At 44.4% G+C, this 23417-nt stretch overlaps 1 protein-coding gene across 2 annotated transcripts in view; it reads left to right on the forward strand.

The window, feature by feature from the left end:
• The window catches only part of LOC106566585 (zinc finger and BTB domain-containing protein 46), a 122044-nt gene that overhangs the window by 90682 nt on the left and 7945 nt on the right, over positions 1 to 23417 (forward strand). The window contains exons 5-7 of one of the 2 annotated variants that reach the window (XM_014134725.3): positions 7660 to 7997; positions 12455 to 12488; positions 12775 to 16875. In XM_014134725.3, coding sequence (XP_013990200.1) covers positions 7660 to 7997; positions 12455 to 12488; positions 12775 to 13520 — 1118 coding nt within the window. In that variant the 3' untranslated portion in view covers positions 13521 to 16875. Of the gene's footprint in view, positions 1 to 7659; positions 7998 to 12454; positions 12489 to 12774; positions 16876 to 21265; positions 21442 to 23417 lie in introns of those variants that run through there. The other variant, XM_014134726.3, reaches the window with a different exon arrangement.

A 23417-nucleotide genomic window follows, 5' to 3' on the forward strand; every position in this document is an offset into this window, starting at 1 on the left:
ACCCTTTTAGCTTAGCCCTGCTCTGATACAATAGGGCTGGAGACTGGGGCTTTGACTGAGTGGACTCCTACACACACACACACACACACACACACACACACACACACACACACACACACACACACACACACACACACACACACACACACACACACACAAACCCTCTGTTGGCTTTAAGTGAAGAGATTGAGGCTGTCACAGCAGGCACGCTGCCTCTCATCTGACCTGCCCCTACGGAGGGGCCTCTATCACACACAGACACACCCACGAACGTGAGTGCATGCACACACGCACCCGCACACGCACACACACATACACACATACACGCACACACACACACACACACGTGAGCGCATGCACATACATACAAACCCCAAACACAGATCCTTGAGTTATATGAGTAGAATTCAAAGAATGTTATCAGTACAATATCAGCCTTCTGAAATGTCTTATGTGCCTAGTAATTTATGATATGTTTACACATATCTTAAAGTATGCCTCTTTATTTTGAGTGTCAGCGCATTGTGAACCCTAGGGAAAGTGTTTGGTTGGCCAAACACAGCCTGAAAGCACCACACAATAGGGTGGTTTTGAGAGATGCCTTTCGGGATGGCCAACCAACCCCTCCACTGAGGTTTTCACTCTATCTTTAAAAGAGAGATTAAAACAAACATTATGTTCTTCAGAGCACTGAGGGAAGGACAAGCCTAGTGAGTTTGACGGATTGCTGCTTTCTCCCCTCAGTACAACCTACCCTCTATCCCTCCCCCAAGCTCTCCTTCACAGCTCCTTCACACTCCCTTCTTCTGTCCCTCCTACAACCCCTTCCTCACCCTTCCCTCTTTTACAGTCTCCTCTTCTTCCCTCCCTCTCTCATTCCTTCAGCCTGCTCTGTCCTTCCCCCTCTATCTTCCCTCTCTTCTCCTACCTCTCATAACACCTCCCTGTCTCCTTCTCCCCACCTCTCCACCTCTTTAACTTCAAAGCATAGTTATTTAAATCCTTGGGAAAGTATTGATTCATTGAACAGAGTAGTAGTGCGAGGTCACCTGCCCCATTTCACCAGCCATTGCTGCCATTATCACAACTGGGTCTGGCCTGTGTGTGTGTGTGTGTGTGTGTGTGTGTGTGTGTGTGTGTGTGTGTGTGTGTGTGTGTGTGTGTGTGTGTGTGTGTGTGTGTGTGTGTGTGTGTGTGTGTGTGTGTGTGTGTGTGTGTGTGTGTGTGTGTGTGTGTGTGTGTGTGTGTGTGTGTGTTTGTGTGTGTGCGCGCAAATTCTTGCAGTATCTCGTGGGAATTTGGGACTTCACAAATTTTCTGGTGCAGAAACCTCATTAAATATATAGCTAGTTAAATCAGAGTTAAAAGCCAAAAAGATTATATTCACAATGTCACTAAGCAAAAAACAAACAAAACGACAATATCCATTCAAATGTCAAACCATGATTTTGTCATGAGTTCAGTATTATTTACTTCATTTTGCCGACCCACTACTATAGTGTATTGTCATTAGCTAGCTAGCTAGTTTTAGCAAAGGACACCAGCAGTATGATCTCTATCATTGATTCTCTTGATCCTCTCCCTGAGAATACTTTGTTCGTTATTTTTGATGTTGAGTCGTTATACACTAATATTCCACACGATGGCAGTATTGAAGGCATGGAACATTTTCTTTTGTTATGTTACCCAAATGAACAACCCTCCAGTGCATGCATTAGAACATTGGCTGAAATGGTACTCACAAATAACGATTTCATATTTCAAAACAATTTCTTTATCCAGATGAAGGGTACTGCTATGGGATCCCCCATGGCTCCTAACTATGCTAATGTGTATGTAGGTTACATGGAGAAACAGTCCATTCTCATCCTCCCAACAACAAAACATTTTTTTTTTATATTATTATTTGGAAACAGTACATTGATGATATTTTCATTTTATGGAGTGTCGATGCGAAACAGCTCCAGGCATTCCATGCTTCTTACCTCTTGTTCTGAACACCTGAGATTCGCTATGCAATCTGACACACGTCAAATAGGTTTCCTTGATCTTTTGATTTTGTGTGAGGATCATGTTCTATACACTGATCTTTACAGGAAACCCACTGATCCTAACAGTTTGTTGAGGGCTGATAGCTGTCACCCACTTCAGCCAATTCTGTCCAATCAAAATCATTTGCAAAAAACAATCAGATTTCCACAGAACCATGTTTGTGATGCAAAGAAAATTAAAGGAAAGTGGGTACAAAAATGGTCAGATCAATACTGCCATTGAGAAAATCCAAAATAAATCGAGATATGATCTCTTTCAAGGAAAGTCTCGCAAAAAGAAGGGTTCTTGCGTTCTTACTACGCGATATTCAAAGTGCTCTGAACAATTTAAGGGAATCCTTCACAAACATGTGTAATGTGTTTCCGGACCCTCCCTTGGTCATGCTCTCATAGATCAATTGGTAACCTCTGATTTACCATCCCAAAATACCCCCGCACAATGTCTCCTTGCGCCAGATGGAAACTACAAGTGTAATGGCTGCGCTCAAAGCAATGGCACTTACCAATGTAGATCCTTCAAACACCCCCAAACAGGGAAACAGATCCCAATCAAAGGTGTTATCACGTGTTCCACTAAGGCAGTTATTTATCTTATAACTTGTCCTTGTGGTAAAAATTATGTGGGTTAAACAAAGTGTGAATTAAAAGTACGAATCTCTGAGCATCGTAGCACCATTAGGTGCAAAAACTCGACGTACCCAGTTGCGGCCCACTTTTCGTTCCTTTGCTATATCGGCATCGAACACATCACCATCCCTAGGAGAGGGGGTGACCTTGACAACTTATTGTTAAAACGAGAGACCGCCTGGATCTTTAATTTGAAAGCTCGTTGCTCCCTTCGGTCTCAATGTAGACTTTGATCTGAAGCCATTCTTGTGATTATTGTGTTTTTGCTATCTATTGTAAATAATGTTTTTAGGCCTATGTAGCCAAATTGGATCTATGATCATATGTAATCCATTCATGGTTTTTATATGTTCTATTTATATCTGTAAATCAACAAATTAAATCAAGCCACTCCCTGCCATGATTATAGACACCTGCGTGTGTTCTTTCAATCTCTATAAACTAGTGACCCGCAGTGTTTGTCATTTTACCCTGATGAAGACAGCTTGTCTGTCCAAACGTTGGTTATTCAATTATTGCATCTGAGCTCCTAGAGTGTGCGGCTCTCCTTTTCTTTATCAAGTGTTCTACTCCGCTAGCCAGCACCTCCCCTAAACAGGTATGCGTTTCTTCCGCCCCCGGCTACTGTGAGAATACTTGATGATCGTTGATGGAAACAGCGTTTTGTTTTAAATGATTTGGTTTTAAGCCTTCCCCAAACCATATCCCTAAGCTTAATCACACGGAATTTACACCTAAACTCTTAACCCATTGAGTTGTTTCTTGTTTTAACCCTCCTTGTCTGGTGATCTCTTAAGTAGGGACACTTGACAAGTAGGGACACTTGTTGACTTGACATCCTTGCTAAAAGTGCTGACTTAAGAACCCCTTTGCCCTTTAACCTCTCGACAGCTGAAGGGTCAGTTTAGCCGGACCTTGGTCACATGTACGCACGAACACCAGGCCCATCTAATGCTATACTGTAATGGAAAACTGTAAATTATACAAAAAAATGTTTAAAATACATACTAAATATGTTTTACTGGATCATACTGTAAATGATGGTGCATTGTGGGGAAAAAATGTGGGTAGGGTAGAATGTATTTCGAATGGTACTGTAATTCCACCCAACAGAATTCAGTACCGTAGCTTTGGAGCGCCAAAAACCCTTTTGATCACTAGTGGGTGTATGGTATTGTTGTTTCTCTCATTACCATATTTTGAGGCGTACCTTGTAAGAGGCTACATTTGTTGAGTGAGAATGCTGTAAGCCTTTGTTAAGGCCTCTAGAAGTGCAAATGATACAAAACACCAAATGTTCATTAATATGCTGTAATGTTTGTCAACACTTTTATTAGCAGCCAACCTGCTTGCTCCAATACCTTGTAATTACAGTAAAATACTGTGAAATACAAACCCCTCCCCTTAACAAATTTAATTCACCCATTCATTCATTAATTCCGATTATGGTAACATTTACTTTTTTACAGTATAAAACAGTACATTTTACGGTACTGTACTGTATGTCATTACACAGCACATGCTTTGATACCGTATTTATATTACAGTAGGTGTACTGTAATATGAAATACAGAATTTTACTTGTAAGATGCTGTCAAAATCACGCTAACCCCTTTACAATATATAATTCAACTTCTGGAAAAACTGAAATTCTGTCTGTTAATTGTCTAACTATATCAACTTACTTAGCAGTTTTAGGTACCAGTGTTGTTTATTTTACAATCCCCAAACACACCTGATATTTATCTAGAAAGCACATGGTAACACAGTAATTACAGAATACTGTGCTAATATCTAGTTACAATAATAGTGCATTGCACTATACTGTATATGTCCCATATCAAACCCTTCTAGATAGTCCTTTGTGATGTACTTGACTGTATTGTGGGGAGAAACGTTGGATCTTTTCTGGGAATTAGGAATTAGTAGTTAGAGGCCCACGTTTGCTGCCTTTGTGCCCATTTTCTACCCCTTGACCCTTGACCCTTGCCCCAGTCAACCACCCTTCTTCTTCAACCCTTCTGCTTCACACCTGGGTTCAAATACTATTTGCTGTATTTCAATTACTTTCAGATACATATTTGAAAATAAATATAAAAATAAACAAATGAATATGAACATTTATATTTGAAATACAAATATTTAAATACACATGTATTTTAACGAGAAGGGTGTAATTTCAAACTGCAATTATGGGTGCCTTCTGATATTGGGCGTTTCTTGATATCAAGTTACACCCACTACTGCTCACCATTGTTCCGTGGGCGTATGTTTCACGCCGGGGACAACAGTTGTTGACAACTGTAGCATTGTAGCTAAACCTAACTATTTTCCTAACCTTTGTCCTCAGTCTCCTAACCTGCCAGGCTAATTCACCTAACCTGTCAGGTTAGTTATCTTAACCTGCTATGTAATCAAATCATTTGTGTCGAGAAAGCATCAGCCTCATAACACCGGAACGGACCAATGGTAGGTATCAATGAGCTTTTCCTGATATCAGGGAACACCCATGAATTCTGATCTGCTACTACACCACATTCATTTCAACCCCGGTCTGATCTGCTTCATGTCTCTGTCTCTTTCTCTCTTGTGCTCTGTCGCTCTCTCTCTCGGTCTTGCTCTCTCTGTCTCTCTCTCACTCTGTCTCTCTCTCACTCTGTCTCTCTCTCTCTCGCTCTCTTGCTCTCTCGCTTCTCGCTCTCGCTCTCCCATCCCTTCCTCCTACCATTTCACCCCACTTGTCTCCTCCCCTACTGACAATGCCTGGGGTAGGGCGGAAATGGAGAGTGTGTGTATGTGTGTATGTGTGTGTGTCTACAGTAAGTGGGAGTGGAGGGAGCGGCAGTTGAACATTCCAGGAATCCGTCCATGGTGGAGACTCATGGTTTTGTGATTGTGTCCGCTGAGGAGAGGAGAAGAGGGGAAGGGATGTCTAACCCACTGCTTAACTCTAGAGACATTCCCTGAAAAACTGCCTACACACACACACACACACACACACACACACACACGCGCCTACACACACACACACACACACACACACACACACACACACACACGCGCCTACACACACACACACACACACACACACACACACACACACACACACACACACACACACACACACACACACACACACACACACACACACACACAGCAACACATTTATAAACGAACACCATATGGAGTTTCTTTCCAAAACTCTATATGTCCATTTTCAGAAATGTTGGTTTATTGTTTAAAGAAATTATGAGAGATTGGTGTGTTTTTTCACTATCTAATCATGACATGTATTTGTTTGAAATCTATCACTTGATGGTTTCATTACAGAGAGACAAATAATGTTTTTTTTTTTTAAACTATATATTTCTACCTCACGCTCAGAGAAATAAGTAGCACTGCTAGGTTTTACACAGTCAAATATAACAAATATATACATTTTTAATAAAGTACTGTATAAATGATACATTGGTGACATACATATATAATCTAAAAAATGAATCCAGTATTATGAGCTCTGTATGTAAAACATCTACGTTAGCTTATTTAGCAGAGGCTCTTATCCAGAGTGATTGACAGTTCATTCATCTGAAGATAGCTAGGTGAGACAACCATGTATCACAGTCAGATATACAGGATACGTACATTCCATTCTAGCTAAACGATGGATTTAGAGTTTTGAAAGAAAAGCACATTTAATACACCTAAAATCTATGAATAAAAAATCTGAACAGTAATATTTTACACACACATGAGAAATCATTTCTGGTGAAAAAAAACACAAATGTGAAAAATTGGTGGATATAGCATTTTGGAAAGAAACTCATCTTATCACAGTATTCCCTATTTCCCATCCCAACACACAAATATGAGCAGTTTTCTGCACATTCAGTGTAAAGCTCCTTGACACTACACACACACACACACACACACACACACACACACACACACACACACACACACACACACACACACACACACACACACACACACACACACACTTTCTTTTACATTGCACCAGGATCTCTATGGAAGTGTTTCCTTGGATACACCTACAGTATATGTGTGAATGTGTGGGTGAGTGATATGGTATTTTAAGGATTCAACAGTTGTCTGCTACACTCTCATATTCTGAATGGTAGTGAGCCAGCCAGGTAACCCATGATACAAGTCAGTATTAAATGTGAGCGCTGTTACCTTCAAGTAGGTTTTGGTTTTGCTAGGGTGTTGTGGACATGGATGGCGGATGGGTAAGCATCTGCCTCTGGTGCCAAAGTATGCATGTTCAAATCCAACGATAGATAGTTGTTGTTGAGATTTATCCCAAACCTTAACCATTACCTTAACCATTCAGAGTTAATGCCTAACCTTAAGATTTCAGAGTTAATGCCTAACCTTAACCCTAACATTAAAAATGTGGAGATAATGCGTAAAGTTAACTTTAAACACTTTGGAATGTTATGTTTGGAACAACTTAAACATGGATGAACGTCTAATTCTGATGTGAGACTGTGAGAGCTAGTTGAGGAAGCAGGGTGTTTTCCTGATTAGACCTTCCTTCGCTACGGTTCTCTCCCTAAAATGGATGCTCTCACAGACAGCGGCTCTAATTCAGTATTTTATATTCCACAACACAAGATCCTCATTTGTCTTCTCAAACATCACACACACACACGTCCGTCCTCTCTGCGTGCACGTGGGTGGAAGGAGAAGGAGAGGATGAACGAAAAAAGAGAGAGAAAAGAGAGTACCAACTCCTAAACCTTTCCTCCTGGCTGGCAGAGGAGAGGAGAGCAAGTCTTTTTGTTCTTTCCTCCTCCTCTCCTCTCCTTTTATCTGCGCCGGGTTAGCCGTGGCGCTGCAGCTGTCTCATTGTGCCCCCTTGCCCCCTCTCGCTCTGTGCTGCTGTTGTGTGGACGCAGACAGATGGTTGCAGTTTGTCCTGAGTGGGTGGGTGAGCCTCGTTTCCTGTGCTCCTCAGGCCTCCACCACCTCCACCACCAGCAGCAGCACCTCCGAAGTGCAACAATCCGACCAGGGGCCACAACAGGGGCCACATTTGATAGCAAACAAGGGGCTGCTTCCTTCTCCTCCTCCTCTCCTCTTCCACTTCTCCTCCCACCTCCCCTTCCACCACCCCCGCCATCTTTCCTCCGTCCGCCCACACTCCCCCAGCAGCCCTCTGAGGCCGGGCCCCTGATGGCCCCTGGATTGCGGGCTGGGGGACCCCTCGCAGCGCTCCACTCACACTCAGAGGAGCTGGCTATGAATGTAGAAGAGAATCCTGAGGGTCCCGAGCCCTCTGAGCCCCCACCAGAGGTAAGCAGAAACATCCATGTTCACCCCGGGTGGAAGTTGGCCCTTAAGACACTGATCTAGGATCAGTTTATCCTCACTAGATTATAACCTTAACAATGAGGAGGAGGAATGTAAACCTGACTTGAAATCAGTGTCCAGGGGCAACTTCATCCTACTCCTTCTGTTTTATACCCTGGCAGTAAGGGTGGGGTTGGTAGGGGGTTGTATACCCCTGGGGGTCATATCTCCCTCCTATTCTAGCTGACTGTGTGGAATATGTTGTGTTTCCTGCTCTTGTTACCTGTGTTATTACCGGTGATATCTATTTGTCTGTCTAACCTGTCTGTCACACCTGTCTGTCCAACCTGTCTGTCCAACCTGTCTGTCACACCTGTCTGTCACACCTGTCTGTCCATTCTGTCTGTCTAACCTGTCTGTCTAACCTGTCTGTCACACCTGTCTGTCCATTCTGTCTGTCTAACCTGTCTGTCTAACCTGTCTGTCTAACCTGTCTGTCCAACCTGTCTGTCTAACCTGTCTGTCACACCTGTCTGTCTAACCTGTCTGTCTAACCTGTCTGTCACACCTGTCTGTCTAACCTGTCTGTCTAACCTGTCTGTCTAACCTGTCTGTCCAAGCTGTCTGTCCAACCTGTCTGTCACACCTGTCTGTCTAACCTGTCTGTCTAACCTGTCTGTCCAACCTGTCTGTCTAACCTGTCTGTCCAACCTGTCTGTCTAACCTGTCTGTCCAACCTGTCTGTCCAACCTGTCTGTCCAAAATGTCTGTCCATTCTGTCTGTCTAACCTGTCTGTCTAACCTGTCTGTCTAACCTGTCTGTCCATTCTGTCTGTCCATTCTGTCTGTCTAACCTGTCTGTCTAACCTGTCTGTCTAACCTGTCTGTCCAACCTGTCTGTCCAACCTGTCTGTCTAACCTGTCTGTCACACCTGTCTGTCCAACCTGTCTGTCCATTCTGTCTGTCTAACCTGTCTGTCTAACCTGTCTGTCCAACCTGTCTGTCTAACCTGTCTGTCCAACCTGTCTGTCCAACCTGTCTGTCCAAAATGTCTGTCCATTCTGTCTGTCCATTCTGTCTGTCTAACCTGTCTGTCTAACCTGTCTGTCTAACCTGTCTGTCCAACCTGTCTGTCACACCTGTCTGTCCATTCTGTCTGTCTAACTTGTCTGTCTAACCTGTCTGTCACACCTGTCTGTCCATTCTGTCTGTCTAACCTGTCTGTCTAACCTGTCTGTCACACCTGTCTGTCCATTCTGTCTGTCTAACCTGTCTGTCTAACCTGTCTGTCCAACCTGTCTGTGTGTCTTTGTTCCTTTCTCATTTCCTCTGGGTGTTTTTTCATGATTTTATTACCCTTTAATTCTATGATTTTTCTTATGCACAACGTCTTAACAAAAGCCCATCGACTACATCTACAACCTAGATTGCATACATCTAGTTCAGAGTTAATGGGAATTAGTTAGCAGTGATACTAGATGTAATGTTAGGGGCCTGGTGAAACAATGTGGTCCTATAGATGCTTTACATAACAGAAAGATTTCAGGACTGAATAGAATCAATATCGCTAGACAATAAGAGGGTCAAGAAATTACCTTCTCCATTCTGCCACTGTGGGTGTGTGAGGGTGGGTGGATGGGCATGCGCGCACACGTGTGTGTGTGTGTGTGTGTGTGTGTGTGTGTGTGTGTGTGTGTGTGTGTGTGTGTGTGTGTGTGTGTGTGTGTGTGTGTGTGTGTGTGTGTGTGTGTGTGTGTGTGTGTAGGAGCAGTGATTGGTTTCAGTGGACTTCCCTCCCTACAAGCGTCTTTATCTCTGTGGACAAGCCATCTGTTTGCCCAGACCATGGTGTTCTGTTCTTCAAGGAGGGAGGGAGGGATGGTTAGTGGAGGTGGAGGAGGAGGGGTAGGCTTTAGTTTGGGGATGAACACACACACCTATAGGGAGGGGTCGTTGAACAAACAAAAGTGAATCTGTAACCCCCATCCAGAGATACGAATAAATATTGAATACCCTATTGTCGTCGCCCTCAACCCCCCCCCGTCTCTTTCTATGTCTCTCTTGTTCTCTCGCTCTCCATTTGTCTCTCTCTTTATCTTCATTTCTCTCTCCCTCCACCTGTTACGTTATGGTAAAAGGAGTACAGGGTGATTGTGTTGCAATTCCACACTGACCACACACTACAGCCCTTAGATCAGACCACACACTACAGCCCTTAGATCAGACCACACACTACAGCCCATAGATCAGACCACACACTACAGCCCTCAGATCAGACCACACACTACAGCCCATAGATCAGACCACACACTACAGCCCTCAGATCAGACCACACACTACAGCCCTTAGATCAGACCACACACTACAGCCCTCAGATCAGACCACACACTACAGCCCTCAGATCAGACCACACACTACAGCCCTTAGATCAGACCACACACTACAGCCCTCAGATCAGACCACACACTACAGCCCTTAGATCACACCACACACTACAGCCCTTAGATCAGACCACACACTACAGCCCTCAGATCAGACCACACACTACAGCCCTTAGATCAGACCACACACTACAGCCCTTAGATCAGACCACACACTACAGCCCTTAGATCAGACCACACACTACAGCCCTCAGATCAGACCACACACTACAGCCCTTAGATCAGACCAAACACTACAGCCCTTAGATCAGACCACACACTACAGCCCTTAGATCAGACCACACACTACAGCCCTTAGATCAGACCACACACTACACACTAGAGCCCTTAGATCAGACCACACACTACAGCCCTTAGATCAGACCACACACTACAGCCCTTAGATCAGACCACACACTACAGCCCTTAGATCAGACCACACACTACAGCCCTTAGATCAGACCACACACTACAGCCCTTAGATCAGACCACACACTACACACTAGAGCCCTTAGATCAGACCACACACTACAGCCCATAGATCAGACCACACACTACAGCCCTTAGATCAGACCACACACTACAGCCCTTAGATCCGACAACACACTACAGCCTTTAGATCAGACCACACACTACAGCCCTTAGATCAGACCACACTGACCACACACTAGAGCCCTTAGATCAGACCACACACTACAGCCCTTAGATCCGACCACACACTACAGCCTTTAGATCAGACCACACACTACAGCCCTTAGATCCGACCACACACTACAGCCCTTAGATCAGACCACACACTACAGCCCTCAGATCAGACTACACACTACAGCCCTTAGATCAGACCACACACTACAGCCCTCAGATCAGACCACACACTACAGCCCTCAGATCAGACCACACACTACAGCCCTTAGATGAGATCAGACCACACACTACAGCCCTCAGATCAGACCACACACTACAGCCCTCAGATCAGACCATACACTACAGCCCTCAGATCAGACCACACACTACAGCCCTCAGATCAGACCACACACTACAGCCCTCAGATCAGATCAGACCACACACTACAGCCCTCAGATCAGACCATACACTACAGCCCTCAGATCAGACCACACACTACAGCCCTCAGATCAGACCACACACTACAGCCCTCAGATCAGATCAGACCACACACTACAGCCCTCAGATCAGACCACACACTACAGCCCTCAGATCAGACCACACACTACAGCCCTCAGATCAGACCACACACTACAGCCCTCAGATCAGACCACACACTACAGCCCTCAAATCAGACCACACACTACAGCCCTCAGATCAGATCAGACCACACACTACAGCCCTCAGATCAGACCACACACTACAGCCCTCAGATCAGACCACACACTACAGCCCTCAGATGATCAGACCACACACTACAGCCCTCAGATCAGACCACACACTATAGCCCTCAGATCAGACCACACACTACAGCCCTCAGATCAGACCACACACTACAGCCCTCAGGTCAGACCACACACTACAGCCCTCAGATCAGACCACACACTACAGACCTCAGATCAGACCACACACTACAGCCCTCAGATCAGACCACACACTACTGCCCTCAGATCAGATCAGACCACACACTACAGCCCTCAGATCAGACCACACACTACAGCCCTCAGATCAGACCACACACTACAGCCCTCAGATCAGACCACACCCAAACACTGATCTCTTTTTCATCTCTGTTTCGAATTATGTGTTTGTTTATTTGAGTTATTAATCCATTAATTATTTCTTTGCTTTCTGACTTTTTCTCTCTTTAACACTTTGTCTTCTTTATGTGCCTTTTGTTTTGTCAACTATGTGGGAATGTTGTGTGAATGTTGTGTGTGTGTGTGAATGTTTTGTGTGTGTGTATGTCTCTCTCTTTCTGTATGAGTGTGTTCACAGCTTGCCTTACCTTGCCTGCATGCCCAAAGAATATTCTTCCATACATTACATTAAAGCCAGGGTGTTTGTGTGTGTTAACTGTGCATCCTGTGTTGCAGGATGAAGAGAATTCTAAGCAGGGATACAACACAGGTAAGTATGGTGCCTAGAATGGGTTAATTTTAGATAGCATATACATTATCAATTCCTTAGACCATATTTCACCACTCTCAGTATAGGTAGGAATTATTTTTCTGATACACTACATAAGTGGTGGTGGTTCTCACCTCTTTATCTCTCACTCTCTTTCCTTCCCACACTCTTTCTTTACTCTCTCTCCTCCTCTTTTCCCTCCTACCCCCTCCTCTCTTCCCCCTATATCTCTCATTCTCCCCTCCTCCTCCTCCCTCTCTCTCCTTCTTCTGCTCCTCTCTCTCAGTTCTGGAGTGTGGTCCATCTCCCATGGAGGGGGATCAGATGGCTGAAGGGAGGCATGGTGTGTCCAGTGTGGACGTGTCAGAAGGTAGAGGGAGAGGGGCCTTTTCGGGGCCTGCTTGGCCACAGGAGCTGGCCTGCTCCCTGTGCAAACGGCTGTTCAGCAGCCTGGAACATCTCAGGGAGCACGAGTACCGCCACACCCTGTCTCTCACGGCCCTCTCCCTGGACTGGCCTGACCCGCAAGGCCCCTTAGCCGACCACCACCACAACCAGACTCAGGCCTACTCTCAGGGTCCCATTCATTCCCAGTCTCTCTATTGCCTCCCGGTGGCCGAGCATTTTCCACCACGGTACCTCTGCTCCCAGTGTCCAGCCACCTTCACACTCAAGTCCAACGCAGACCGGCATGAGAAGACCATCCACTTCAAGAGGAAGCTGATGCAGTGCACCTACTGTCTGAAACAGTTCAGAGACCGTACTGATCTACACAGACACCTCTCCTCCGTACACTCCAGAGAGAGAGGCCACTCTTGCCCAGCCTGTGCCAAGGCATTCAGTACCCAGAAGAACCTGGCCACGCACGTCAAGGTGTGCTGCCAGCTGGGGGTAGAGTCAGGGAGAGGGGTCGGCATGGGGGTGGGGCAGGGTGGGGTTACCGAGAGACTGTGGGGCTTGCATCATGAGATGAAGGTAGATGCCCATAGCAACCATAATAATCATCATCACCATGTGAATGTGGTCGATTGAGCGTGGATGAATACAGAGATATAGAGAGTAGACACACACACACACACACACACACACACACACACACACACACACACACACACACACACACACACACACACACACACACACACACACACACACACACATACACACACAAAGACACTATACCCATGTCGATAAATGACCTGTGGTCTCATTGCACTGAAGAGGATCACTTCCTCCCTAAACCTGTATCTCTCTTCCCATTGGATGAGAGTAGATCTGAGCAGGCCCAATATGGGTTATATGTAAGAGCACTTATATATTTTCTACAACCGGAGTAATATTTGTACATCAATAAGATTAAAGACTGATCTTTCATCAAAAGTTTGGTTTTTACATACACTACATCACCAAAAGTATGTGGACACCTGCTCGTCGAACATCTCATTCCAAAATCATGGTCAGTAATATAGAGTTGGTCCCTCTTTGCTGCTATAACAGCCTCCACTCTTCTTGGAAGGCTTTCCACTAGATGTTGGAACATTACTGTGGGGACTTGCTTCCATTCTGCAACAAGAGCGTTAGTGAGTTCGGGCACTGATGTTGGGCGATTAGGCCTGGCTCGCAGTCACCATTCCAATTCATCCCAAAGGTGTTCAATGGGGTTGAGGTCAGGGCTCTGTGCAGGCCAGTCAAGGTCTTCCATGGCGATCTCAACAAGCCATTTCTGTATGGACCTCGCTTTGTGCATGGGGGCCTTCCCCAAACTGTTACCACAAAGCTGGATACACATAATCGTCTAGAATGTCATTGTATGCTGTAGCATTAAGATTTCCCTTCACTGGATCTAAGCGGCCTATCCCGAACCATGAAAAACAGCCCCAGACCATTATTCCTCATCCACCAAACTTTACAGTTGGTGCTATGCATTCAGGAAGTTAGCGTTCTCCTGGCATTCGTCAAACCCAGATTTGTCCGTCGGACTGCCAGATGGTGAAGCGTGATTCATCACTCCAGAGAATGTGTCTACTGCTCCAGAGTCCAATGGCGGCAAGCTTAACACCACTCCAGCCAACGCTTGGCATTGCGCAATGTGATCTTAGGCTTGTGTGCGGCTGCTTGGCCATGGAAACCCATTTCATGAAGCTCCTGACGAACAGTTCTTGTGCTTCCAGAGGCAGTTTGGAACTCGGTAGTGAGTGTTGCAACCGAGGACAGACCATTTTTGCGCACTTCAGCACTCGGCGGTCCTGTTCTGTGCACTTGTTTGGCCTACCACATGGTGGCTGAGCCGTTGTTGCTCCTAGACATTTCCACTTCACAATAACAGCACTTACAGTTGACCGGGGCAGCTCTAGCAGGGCAGAAATTTGATGAACTAACTTGTTGGAAAGGTGGCATCCTATGACGGTGCCACGTTGAGCTCTTCAGTAAGGCTATTCTACTGCCAATGTTTGTCTATGGAGATTACATGGCTGTGTGCTCCTGTCAGCAACAGGTGTGGCTGAAATAGCCGAATCCACTAATTTGAAGGGGTGTCCACATACTTTTGTAAATACTGTACAGTGTATGTAGGCGGCGGCCTATATTTTGAAGAAGCCTTTAGGCATCTTTTTAAAAACCACAATTGCTATGCAAAGTGACCAGTGAAAATGTACTGTAACGGCTCACCTGAGTTCCAGCTTTGTTTTATTATGTATCAATATGTGTCTGTTTGTCTGTCTGTTTGTCATTCTGTACAGCTGTCACTTGCTTATGGAGTGCATTGATTGAATGATCAGGGGTGCTCATATCGCATTGTTGGTGCTGTTGTTGGAAATAGCTCTGGGTAGAATCAGGTCTAGAATCAGCTTACCTTTGTTAAATCCTCATCGTTACCATTAGGGGGAAAGCACAAAACTGACCTTAGAGTGTATAGCGAAACCTTTCTTCTTCTACTTGGGTTCTTGTGGTGTTTATTCTATCCCCCAGCCCCCTGTCTCCCGCTGTGTCACCAGTCAGGGCTCAGCTGAAGCTCTCTTCTCCATATTAGGAAGGGAGATTTGGATCTCCTACTCTTTACATCCCACTAAAACTGCTCATAAACTGACCCCTAGTCACCACACATCAGCACCACCTGCAGGTAATCCTATATACTACACATTCCCTGTCAGCGTTGATTCTGTACACTAACATCAGAGGTTTGTTCTGGGAGCGGAGTGCCCTAACCCTATCCAGTCTGAAACAATGCTACAATAATCTGTTTTTAACCTTTATTCAAATCAGGAAGTGTCATTGAGATAACACATGTCAGATGTAAGAACAGAGGACCGTCATACATTCAGAGCAGGCCTACAATAAGTTCACATGTGACACATACAACAGCCCTGAGAGGGTAACATTCACACAAATTGTCTTGCACTGAAGTATGCCTAGTTGGATTTGAGGAAAGGTATTGATCTATGTTTCTGCACACGGAGTTCCTCTCCTTTATCTGTTTTGATAAAGCTTTTTGGGCTTCCGAGTGGCGCAGTGGTCTAAGGCACTGCATTTCAGTGCAAGAGGCATCACCACAGACCCTGGTTTAATTCTGGGCTGTATCACAACCGGCCAAGATCGGGAGTCCCATAGGGCGGCGCACAGTTGTTAGGGGAGTGTTTGGCCGAGGTAGGCTGTCATTGTAAATAAGAATTTGTTCTTAACTGACTTGCCAAGTTAAATGAAGGTTAAATAAATTCTATGTAGGAAGTTGACTGGTGAACACAGGTGTCTGTGAAGGGCATTTGGCATGTTTTCCTACATCCGTCCTGTGTTGTTTTTAGATCAGTGGAGATGAAAGGAGTACCAAGCCACTTAAAACAATGCAGACATGCTGGCGGGGGTTGGGGAGGGGTTAGGGTTAGAGTTGTTTCAACTTCCTTTCTCTCTGTGCGCTGACCCCAATCCTCCTAACCCCCTCTATAAGCCCAGCTGATGGAGAATAGTAATTGGCTCTTCTCAGCTCCAGCCCTCACTGACCTACGACCCCTCCTTGGGACGACCCCTCCTTGGGTTAAAGTTGGGGCGGCAGGTAGCCTAGTGGTTAGGACGTTAGACTAGTAACCGAAAGGTTGCAAGATCGAATCCCTGAGATGACAAGGTAAAAATCTGTCGTTCTGCCCCTGAACAAGGCAGTTAACCCACTGTTCCTAGGCTGTCATTGAAAATAAGAATTTGTTCTTAACTGACTTGCCTAGTTAAATAAAGGTAAAAAAAGAAAAAAGTTAGGGTTTAGGGTAGGGACATCCCAAGGATCCCTGATAACACTAAGAGGAAGTGGGCAGAGGAGGGCCATGACTTCTCTGACGTCATAGGAACAAGTGGAAAGTCCGGGAGGAAGGGGAAGGATTGGAGGGGATGGGGGAGGTTTGAAGGGTAAGGATTGGAGGGGCAGGGGGAGGCTTGAAGGGTAAGGATTGGAGGGGGAGGGTTGAAGGGTAAGGATTAGAGGGGGAGGATGAAGCGTAAGGATTGGAGGGGAAGGATTGAAGGGTAACGATTGGAGGGGGAGGATTGAAGCGTAAGGATTGGAGGGGGAGGAATGAAGGGTAAGGATTGGAGGGGGAGGATTGAAGGGTAAGGATTGGAGGGGGAGGAATGAAGGGTAACGATTGGAGGGGGAGGATGAAGCGTAAGGATTGGAGGGGGAGGATGAAGTGTAAGGATTGGAGGGGGAGGGTTGAAGGTTAAGGATTGGAGGGGGAGGATTGAAGGGTAAGGATTGGAGGGGGAGGTTGAAGGGTAAGGATTGGAGGGGGAGGATGAAGTGTAAGGATTGGAGGGGGAGGGTTGAAGGTTAAGGATTGGAGGGGGAGGTTGAAGGGTAAGGATTGGAGGGGGAGGATGAAGCGTAAGGATTGGAGGGGAAGGGGGAGGATTGGAGAGGGATGGGTAGAAAAAGGAGTGGAAAGAGAGAGAGGCAGTGAGAAGATGGGGGAGGGAGATAGAGGTTAGATGGTGTTGTCTGAGAGGTTCAGAGTGTCCATTGTAACATAGTCACAGTCTGTGGTTGATATACTGTTTGAATTAGTGTAGGGCTACAGACAGGGAGTAATGCTTGTGGATGGCAGGGTGGGACTAGGAACTAGGACAAACCTATCACTTACTGTATCTTAAATGGAATTCCTTTTAGACTGTTTGTCTTCCTCCTGCTTGTTACTGCATGAAAACAAGGTGCGTTGAAGGCTTTTTGCATGTATAATTTGGTCATTGGATTGATGCTATTTCAGTAACTGAATTATAGAACCACAAAGCTCTCTCTCTCTCTTTCTCTGTCTGGCGGTCCTTAAGGACAAACTTGTCACAGTGTTTGAGTGGTCTGACACACTCTCTGAGAGCTAGGACTCTTAAAATAGGAATTAGAATACTAGAATACCTCCACTTCCTCATTCTGAGATAAAAAGTGTATTTTTCTGTCTGTTTGATGTGACTGTAATATAGTTGTATAGGGAAGTTAGCTGTCATGTCCTAATTTTATGGAAGTGCATCAACCAATGAACTAATCAACCGACCACTCATTCAATCAAATTTGGATTCATACAGCACTTTTTACAAACGCAGCTGACCCAAAAAGCAAGCCGGATGTCAAACCCCAAAGAGCAATGACAATCTAAAGCTGTGTTTGTCAGTCTAGGTCAATGTGTGTCCTGTCTGTGCCCATACCCTTCCATGGAACCTTATGGAGATCCTTTTAAATTATGAAAGTATTCTAATTCCTAATGTAATGCATCAACCATTATGACTGGGGGGTCATTTGAGACGTGTCCCAAATGTCATTTTGGTGTTTTCCACATAACCAGGTATGAGAACAGACCAACATGTTAAGTGGAACTTGTCCCTGAGCTGGCCTCAGAGAGAATGAATGTTCTGGCCTATGGTCAAAACAGGAAAACAGCCTAGGCTACTCTCATGTGAACCAGACTGGTTAGGAGCCATTTTTAAAAAGAGCCAATGAGGTGGATTTCGGTTGCAATATTGGGATTTTCTTTAGTAAATTCTTAGAGCAAAAATACAATGCATTTTAGACTGTATTTTCTGTCTTTTAATTCCAAATATCAAAGATTGATATGTATTTCTGTAAAGTTTCTAGGGTAGTTTGTATTCTGTAATCAATAAACTGTGAACGAAAACCCATTGGGAGGTTGATTATTTTGTTGTTGTGTTTGTGTGCTATAGTTATGGAGAAATATACAGTACACACATACTATATAAAGTAATGCATTTCATACACATACTTTTTCCTTTCCTAAATTGTCTAACCAGGTACAAAATATGTATGTGCATACTGTATGAGTATGGAAAAAGCATTGTTTTAGTTGTAAGTATAGACTATATTCTTACTTTAATTCCCCCTACCGTGATTCCACATTGGCAGAGTGAGTCAGGTTGAACAATCAATCTGGGTCTTTTGACTTGAGGACATTTTGTGCAAATCTCCCATTGACACATATGCAGGATCTGTATGAAATTTCGAGTTACGCCCATGTTTCCCAACCAAGCTGGGCATTACAGTGTGAGTCTGGATGAGGCGTTGTGTTCATACTCTCCATTCGGACTCCCTGAGCCTTTCTAATCCACATCCCGTTTATGTCAGGTGAACAGCCTGTTTGTCATGTTGATTGGGGTTTCTTCTCAACCAATCTATTAAGCTTCTTGCCCTGCCACATATAGTCAAAGTCCGGATAAGACACACACACACACACACAGGCGTCCACGCACGCACACACAGATGTCCGCTTGAGCATCTACTTAGCCTTTTGTCCAGACTTTGATCGGATGGGCTTAGTGGAGGCTGTAAAAGCTGAATTACAGCAGTGTGGTTTTACAGCCTTGTTTACGCTATGCCATCGTAGGGTTGCAAAATTCCAGGAACTTTCAATATGGCAACCCCATGTGTGTGTCCTGTCCTCCTTTTACCTGACTTCCCCTCTGTAAATATCCAGCAAGTCCTCAGGTATGTTGATCATGTAAGAGATAATCAACGAGGGGCTATGCGTTCTCTGGAAAATAATGCACAATGTGGAATGTGTGCTTTTAGCAGAGTGGCGCTAAAGAATAAGAATGTTTTGTCATACCCATGGTATACGGTCTGATATACCACGGCTGTCAGACAATCAGCATTCAGGGCTCCAAACACCCAGTTTATAAAGCCAATTATAAACTGGGTGGTTTGAGCCCTGAATGCGGCTCATCTGAAAGCTGTGGTATATCAGACCATATAATACTATGGTTATGACAAAACATTTAGTTTTACTGTTCTAATAACGGTGGTAACCAGTTTATAATATCAATAAGGCACCTCAGGGGTTTGTGGTATATGGTCAATATACCATGGCTAAGGGCTGTATCCAGGCACTCCGTGTTGCGTCGTGCTTAAGAACAGCTCTTACCTGTGGTATATTGGCCATATACCACACCCCCTCAGGCCTTATTGCTTAATTATCCAAACCCTGCTGTGTTGTAATCTCTCTCTATCCTCTCTCCCCCTTTTACCTGACTTCACCTTTGTAGGTATTTAGCTCTTCCTCGTTTTTATCTGACCTCACGTGTGTGTATTGATCCTGAGTTGATCTATTATGTAATGTTGATAAGTAAATCTATTGTAGACCTTTATCCAAGCGTTACCGTGCCTAATGTAATATCTCTCTCTCTCTACTTGAGATGTGTTCTTTGTGTGATCCAATAGACTAGATCCTGAATAAAGAGAAACGTCTCCTACAGGGAGTAAACAGGATATTGTTGACTATTTCCTGGTTGTTGTTGTTGATAATGTCTTCAGTTTTTTGTTTATTCAGACCTTCCTATTTAGACAGACTAGTTGCTAGGGAAACTGTAAATTTGACTGACATTTAGGTGGGCATCGGGGTTGGTAAGACCATAGAATTAGGATTTAGAATACTGGAATGGACATGAACCTTCTTATGATGGGATAAAGGTCAGCCATTTTAGTCAGGGAGTTGGTCAACCATGGTTGTGATAATATATTATGTGATAATATATTCTGTAAAATAATGAATTTTAAGAATGTATCTGCATTGTCTGTTTGTTAGCTAGCTAGCCAACCAGTTTTAGAGAAATTATTCCATACATTTTTTCAAATTAACTGCCAATATCCCAACATTCCATTTAAACAATGCAGTCAATCCACAGCCATACACTTTCTGAAATCAGTTGATGATAGAACTTAGACAAGTTGTAAATGCAACAAGTACTGATATTGTATCTTGTAAAACAGGTTGATTGGATCCTGGATGCTGATTAAACAAGCAGTGTTCCGAGCTGTGCTGTTTTGGCCATCACAGGCACACAATGTCTGCTAACAGTTCCATCTGAAAATGATCACTGCGTCTCCATCAGAATATCATGTTGCTGTCCGAATCATCTCTTGTATTCATCTAAACTCACACATTATTTCCACTTGCTTCCAGCCTAGCATTTAGTTTGGTACAAGTGGGGTTCATATAAGCCTTGCCGTCTGCCTGACCTCGGAAACAATGTTTCACTTGTGAATTTTGATCCCTGTAATCTTGTAAACCTTTGATCAATTTAACCTGTCACTCAAATTGCACATCTAACTGATGTAGACGATTTAAACCTTTTGAATGAACTTTAAATAAACGACTCTTCCAAGTCGCATTGCCTTAACTCTCTCTCTTCTCTCTCTCTTCTCTCTCTTTCCTATTACTTTCTCCCCTTTCTCTCTCGCTCTCTGTCCCTTTCTCCCCTTTCTCTTTCTCTCTCTCTCTCTCTCTCTCTCTTCACAGTGAATGACTTCACAGTGATCCGTAAGAAGTTTAAGTGCCCCTACTGTAGTTTCTCTGCCATGCACCAGTGTATCCTGAAGAGGCACATGCGTTCCCACACGGGCGAGAGGCCCTACCCCTGTGAGATCTGTGGCAAGAAGTTCACCAGGAGAGAGCACATGAAGAGACACACACTGGTGAGTACAGTGCAGTAGCAGACAGTTGCCACCGGGGTGCAGCAGTGAGCTGAGTCACACACTTGCCATGCTGTTCGCTGTAATACCTTTCCTACAGTCAAATTACCTAGTGGACTCATGAGTGGAATATTATTAATATTTTTCATAATTAATTAACATGATTGAAAAAAAATCCGCCCAAAATCCGATGTTACTACGTCCAACAGTTTTATATTTTAGTCTTCTGTGATGTATATAAAGTGTAATATTGGGATGCAAACTCAAAATTGAATACATTACAACTCTATATCTGACATGGTACAGGTGTCTTCGTACTACCAAATTCTCTAAAACAACGTTGGAGGCAGCTAATGGTAGAGAAATGAACATCCAATATCTGGCAACAGCTCTGGTGGACATTCCTGCAGTCAGCATAACAATTGCACGCTCCCTCAAAACTTGAGACATCTGTGGCATTTTGTTGTTTGATGAAACTGCAGATTTTAAAGTGGCCTTTTATTGTCCCCAGCACAAGGTGCACCTGTGTAATGATCATGCTGTTTAATCAGCTTCTTAATATGCCACACCTGTCAGATGGATGGATTATCTTGGCTAAAGAAAAATGCTCACTAACAGGGCCGTAAACACACTTTGTGATTTTTTGGGGGGGGATTTTTTATTTTAGCTCATGAAACAAGGGACGAACACTTTACATGTTGCATTTATATTTTTGTTCAGTGTAGATTTGTTTGACTACGAAGAAACACTCTGTGACCCTGATTTAGCCCACTGCAGTAATTAAGGCAGCGCCGTTAGGCCCAGGTCTAGGATCAGTTCATCCTCTCTTAAGACTAACTTTACGTATGTGAGGGGAACCTTGTGAGGACACACAATTTAGTACCATTCAAAATCCGATTTTCCCTGAACCCTAACCCTAACCCTAAATCTAACCCTAACCCTAACCTGTAATCTTACCCTAACCCTAACCTTAACCCTAACCCAAAAACCTAACCTTAACCCTAAACCTAACTCTGCTCCTAAATCTAACCCTAAAACTAATCCTAGCTCCTAACCCTAAGCCTAAAACTAATCCTAGCTCCTAACCCTAAGCCTAAACCTAATTCGAACCCTAACACTAATTCTAACCTGAACCCTAAACCCCCTAGAAATAGCATTTGATCATGTGGGGACCAACAAAATGTCCTCAGTTGGTCAAATTGTTGTTTGTTTACAATTCTTGTGGGGACTTCTGGTTAAACACGTCCAAACACATATGCTGTAAATCTGGATAGGCCACAGAAATGAATGTCTGTGGTTAGAGGCAGATGAAAGCCAGAGCAGAGCAGGATGCACTAGCATTCAGCTGCTGTTCTGTGCTGGGGGAGAGGAGTTCAGAGAGCAGAGAAACGTCCATTATAAGACTACAGGCCAGCCCAGGAAGAGTCAGGAAGAGACGAGAGGGGAAGAGGGGGAGGGTTAATTAAGGACTGGGCTTAGCTTCAAGTTCTCATGGTTTTGCAATGCCAGGGAATTCTGTCTAGAGAGTCTTCGGCCGACATCTGTGCTGATATGTGTGTATCTCTCCTGCAGGTCCACAGTAAAGATAAGAAGTATGTGTGTATCTCTCCTGCAGGTCCACAGTAAAGATAAGAAGTATGTGTGTATCTCTCCTCCAGGTCCACAGTAAAGATAAGAAGTATGTGTGTATCTCTCCTGCAGGTCCACAGTAAAGATAAGAAGTATGTGTGTATCTCTCCTGCAGGTCCACAGTAAAGATAAGAAGTATGTGTGTATCTCTCCTCCAGGTCCACAGTAAAGATAAGAAGTATGTGTGTATCTCTCCTCCAGGTTCACAGTAAAGATAAGAAGTATGTGTGTATCTCTCCTGCAGGTCCACAGTAAAGATAAGAAGTATGTGTGTATCTCTCCTCCAGGTTCACAGTAAAGATAAGAAGTATGTGTGTATCTCTCCTCCAGGTTCACAGTAAAGATAAGAA

The sequence above is a fragment of the Salmo salar genome, chromosome 13, assembly GCF_965601325.2.
Source record: "Salmo salar chromosome 13, fSalSal1, whole genome shotgun sequence".
Lineage (NCBI taxonomy): Eukaryota > Metazoa > Chordata > Actinopteri > Salmoniformes > Salmonidae > Salmo > Salmo salar.